The 5,275-nt window shown below is 38.9% G+C and overlaps 1 protein-coding gene across 1 annotated transcript in view; it reads right to left on the bottom strand.

Annotated features, from left to right (window-relative positions):
* Positions 1 to 2,253: 2,253 nt before the first annotated feature.
* pigk (phosphatidylinositol glycan anchor biosynthesis, class K) overlaps positions 2,254 to 5,275 on the bottom strand; it is a 49,927-nt gene continuing 46,905 nt past the window's right edge. Inside the window, exon 11 of the mRNA XM_015041714.1 lies at positions 2,254 to 3,400. Coding sequence (XP_014897200.1) covers positions 3,284 to 3,400 — 117 coding nt within the window. The 3' untranslated portion in view covers positions 2,254 to 3,283. The remainder of the gene's footprint in view (positions 3,401 to 5,275) is intronic.

Raw genomic sequence — 5,275 nt, 5'->3', positions numbered from 1 at the left:
TGAGACAGATAAAGATTGATCTCCTCCATCTTCAGCCTGAGTTGCTACTGCCATGTAAAGAAATGAACCAAAAACAACCAATCAGAGCCAGGAGGCGGCTCTTATCGCTGTCAATCATCCTCATGTAATCCTGCTAAACGTGCTAATGGTGGAGAAACAACTTGTTGCCACAGGAAAACTGTTTATCTGCAGGTACTGGTGTCATGCTAACTAGCCTGACCATTCAGGCTAGTTAGCAGGCTATGCTAGCTGCAGTGTAGCAGAGCAAGTGGGGGAAGGAGAGGTTGATTGACAGCACTAAGACCCGCCTCCTGGCTCTGATTGGTTGTTTCTAGTTAGCAGTGGGAGAAGGTGGAGGAGCTCGGCTTTTTTCACAGATTATCCGTTTCAAACTAAACTGTCACGACAGTTACAGTTTCAACAAATGTGTAAAAAAAAGAAGATATGAAATAAGCTTCATGCTGCAGCTTTAAATCTCTTTAATGAAGGGATGTGCTCCAATTCTACTTTTGAGTAAAAGTTGCTGGTTGGTTGTGCAGTTATATGCTGTCAAATTAAAATGAAAGCAAAACATTTGGTTGATAAAATCGAAAATTTGAGCAACACAAACCATTCATATTTTACGACTATTCTAGTAGCATTTTACTTTAGTTTGCTTTAAGCATATCAATGTTACCTGTATGCTGAAATAAAGCTGATGTTCTTGAATTGTGAACAGCGGCCACACAGAACCATTCCACCGGCCGCAAACCGGCCCAGGGCTGCACTTTGGACACCCCTGCATTAATCTCTCCACAGCTCACTCACGACCAATCAGCGTGTTTTTCCTTCTGTGACCCGGCAGACAGTCAGAGTAGCACTTAAACAAATAGGCTGCTGCAGCTGAAATATGCGGGGCAACGCGCTCGCCAAATAAATTAAATTATCTGCAGACTCAGTCAGTGCATTATAAAGCATGTCGGTGCAACTGACGGAGCAAAACTCTGCATGCGACACAGAAAAGTATGGAGGAACAGAACAAGTGAAATAGATGAAAAACGGCTGAACATTTAACCATTTGCCAAAATAAAACAAAAGCAAACTTCTTAATAAGTACAGTTTTTTAAAAATTGTTCGCACATCTTAATCTTTTTCACATCATGTAGCAAAACTTTTACATATTTTATGGGGATTTTATGTGACAGAGCAACAAAAAGCAGTGAAAAACAAGTGGAAATATGTTTTTATAAATTTCTTACTAATAAAAATGTAAAAAGTGAGTTTGTGCCTAAAAGCTCTAAATAAAACTATAAATAATCTAGACGGAGAACGTTAGTGAGTAAACGGCATCATGAAGGAACACAGCAGAGAAGAAGTTATGGAGTCATTTCAAGTAAAGTTCGAAAATAAAATCCTAAACGTTCAATCCATCATTTAAAAGTGGAAAGAGTTTGAACGAACAGCAGACCGGAGGCTGTGGCAGACGTCCAATTTAACTGAACTAATGGCTCAGTCAAAGTCCAGACCTAAATCCTAACGTCAATGTAAAACTCGAAAACTAATGTTTTCCCTCTGGATCATATCTGACTGACCTCCAGTTATTTTTGCAGAGAAGAATAGGTAGAAAGTTTGGAAAATCTGGAAAAAAAATTAATACACAACTTTCCACCACTTTCTTTCTACGACGGAGTAAAAGTAGAAAGAAAGTTGTACTTTAGTCTCCTAATATTATAATTTTATTCTTGTGTTTAACATTCTTTTTTACTCCATCCTCTCCTCTGTTATGAGTTACTTTGTGTTGCTCTGTCACATAAGATCCTCACTTACTTTTATAAGACAGTAGTAGCAAGATCCAGATTTTCAAAAATTTCCAAGAGCGCTTAGTCAGCTCTTTTTACAAAGGTTACAATGTCACTGACAATTAATGACAGGACATAAATATGTTTTCTATAAGAGTAGAAACCAGGAACAGATGCTGTTTTTTATTCTCTCCACTGGAAACGTCTCACCTCCACTACTGCAAATGCACCGGCGTTCACAGACTGTAGTTTTTATACATTTTGGTTTCATTTGTCATTTGCATGTAATCTTCTTAAATAACATTGTGAAACATGTAAATAGTTCACAGGTTTCCAAATATCAATGAAACAGCTAATCCAGCATAAAGTGCTGATTCTGCATGTCAACCTGAACATGCTGCGCTGAAATTTGAAAATTTGTTTGTAAAATATTACCCATTTAGGTAATGTAAAGGATATAAAGTTAGACATCAGATTGGTAAGACACGTCTTATTATATTAAGAATATTTACTAGGAGGTTGAGCCTCAACAACTGCTACAGCTGCTGATTTTATTCCTTTGGGAAACATTACTGCTGATAGACGCTCAAGGAAACATTTAGGAGATCTTGCTAATATACATCATATTACACAATTACAATTAAAGCTGCAGTATGTAACTTTTATAAAAATATATATTTTTAACTTGTTTATTAAAATTATTTTCGTGATAATCAAACTGATAATCTGCAAAAAACAAAAACTGCAGAAACACAACGCTCAGTCAGAACCAACCAATCAGAGCCAGGGGGCGGGTCTTAGCAATGTCAATCACTCTCGTGTTTACCCCTGACAATTGTTTTTTTGCTAAGCCGTAGCTTAGCAAAACACACGTCACCTGCCATGAATGCTAAGGCTAGTTAGCATAGCTGCTGGTTTTCCTGTAAGGTAACGGTTTTCCACCATCTTGTTTTTTGCATAATAACAAAAGATGGTAAATATTAGTGATAAATTTTATATAAGATTTACATTTTACAATCTAATCACCAAAGTAAACCAATATTAAGAATAGAAAACAACACGCATAACAAAAAAACAAAAACATTTCCTCCCTCAGCACACTGAACAGCATAGACGAGGATGATTGACAGCACTAAGACCCGCCTCCTGCCTCTGATTGGTTGTTTCTGACTGTGCATTGTTGCAGACCACAATAGGAGCTCATGTAGCAAGTGGAAAAACTAGATTTTTTTCAGACTATCTGTCTTATGCTGTCACAACATGGTGACAGTTTTATTAAAAATTGAAAAGATATATATATTTTTATAAAAGTTACATATTGCAGCTTTAAAACATAAAAAAGGCACCAATAGTTTATGGAGCTTCATACAAATCTGTTGTTTCTGTTGCTCATTTTCCCACATTCAGGTATAAAAACCCATCACAAACTTCAGCTTCTTCCCAAATGCCCCTTCAGGAGCGACTCCCCGGGTCCTGGGACGTCCAGCTGCGTCTGCGCCGGATCCTTAGAAGATGTGCTTTAGATGTTTAACACCGTAGGTCTTGAAAAACACCAGCAGGATTAAAGTCCACAGGCCCAGGATGAAGCCGTCAGGAGGATGCCAGTCTTTCTGCTTTGGTTTCTGGGGAGGCGGGGGCAGAATGAAGTTTAGTTATGGTGTGTATATATATCTCCTGTTGAGCCAACCTCTGATTGTTCTGTCATTCACACAGGCAGGCAAGCAGGTAAAGACTCACACACACATACACACACATTTACTTTATCTCCTCGAACATTCGGCACGCGCACACACTCAGGCTTAACGCAGAAAGGCAGGTGGTGCAGCTCATCAGCACACTTCCCCTGTCTTGTGTTTGTCCCATTCACTGCCACATCATCACTTTGTGTACGATTATACTTTTAAATCCTGCTCATATTAAACATGCAGCTCACAAGTAGCACATTTATATGCTAATGTGGCTGCAATATTCTGCAGAGAGATGAGATTTAACCTCTAAAAACATCTTCCAAACTCCTCTGCCAGCGACAAAGCTACAGAGGCGCTTTGAGGATGTACGCAGGAGATTTCCGCCTGCTGCTCTTGTCCAATCAGAGCGGCACCAGTCAGACCCAGCAGCACCTAATAGGCATAAATTTTACTGTACGAACAACTGTAGGGAGCTGAGGAGAACTATAAGTACCAGGCTGGAGCGGAGACTATCACCGGGACTCCAGAAATAAACTTTGGTGTCAAAAACCAGCTGAGTTGAAAGGAAGACGAGGTTTTAATCACGTGTAGACATGATTAGATGATGCGAACAACCAAAAATATGAATTGGTTTTGTTTCTTGGAGATTATTACGGCACTCGCAGGCCTGCTGAGCTGATTTTATCCAGAAAAAACTAAAACAATGAAATTAAACAGACAAAATAAGAAGCTTTGTGGTGAAAAATACTCAAATTTGAAGAAAGACTTGGACGTTTTCCAACATATCTGCGTAGTAACTAGTTACATTTACTTGAGTAACTTTTCAGAAAAAATATACTTACTGCACTTTACTTTTTACTTTTGAGTAATTATAAACTATCACAAGCCTTGAGTAAAATTTCTGTATTCCCAATGCGAGTAACTTCACTGAACACACAGGCACACAGAGTTTATGTCAAAGTGAGACCTCTTGTTTATACACAAGCTTTGTTTTATGCCATGTGGTACGGAGCCCTCCAGGGGACATGAGGATATTGTTTTTTCTTTTGCGTTCCCTCGCAAAAGGTTTTGCGTTCCCTCGCAATAATCTACTGATCAGTTCATGCGGCATAATTGATACTGTAAGCCTTTTTTACGGTGGCCGCCGTACTTTCTGCTTTAATACAAGCTTATAAGGTTTTTCCATGGACTATTGAGTTATTATCGCGGGGTAATCAGTCATCTGATTGTGTCTCCATTGTGTTCGTGTCTGAATGGTTTAAAGGGCTGCTTTCAGTGCCGTTCCATCTGAGCCTTAACAGACATAAACATGCAGTAAATAAATCGATTTTTCAATCAGTTTTTTTGCACCAAAGCGTTAATAATAATAAACACGTTTTATATTATAAAACACAGCAAACTAATGGTGGTAGAGGGCCGCACTGGGTTAACTCGGGGAATATCATTTGTCCATGTATCAATCAACACCAAACCTCTTCTTTGTTCTGTCACAATTATCGATTTATTTAATTTTGATTATCATGCTCCAAACTTTGCGAGGACTGACCACCCAGCTCACCCGTTTCCTCATACACACAAAGCCAGCAGCGTCACCTTCCCATTCATACTTGATGACGTCACTCCCACATCGACACGCCCACCACCAGGTGTCAAAGCCGCTGCTCCTGTCATATCAATAATTACTTATTTCATTCATATGGCTCTTACAGAGCCTCTGTGAAAACGTGTTTATTATTATTTATTATTATTTATTATTGTTTATGTCTGTTAAGGCTCAGATGGAACGGCACTGAAAGCAGCCCTTTAAAC

This window comes from Poecilia latipinna, unplaced genomic scaffold, assembly GCF_001443285.1.
Source record: "Poecilia latipinna isolate Pla-1442-1.1 unplaced genomic scaffold, P_latipinna-1.0 Scaffold565, whole genome shotgun sequence".
In the NCBI taxonomy this organism is placed as follows: Eukaryota; Metazoa; Chordata; class Actinopteri; order Cyprinodontiformes; family Poeciliidae; genus Poecilia; species Poecilia latipinna.
This window is presented reverse-complemented; position numbering and strand designations above follow the sequence as displayed.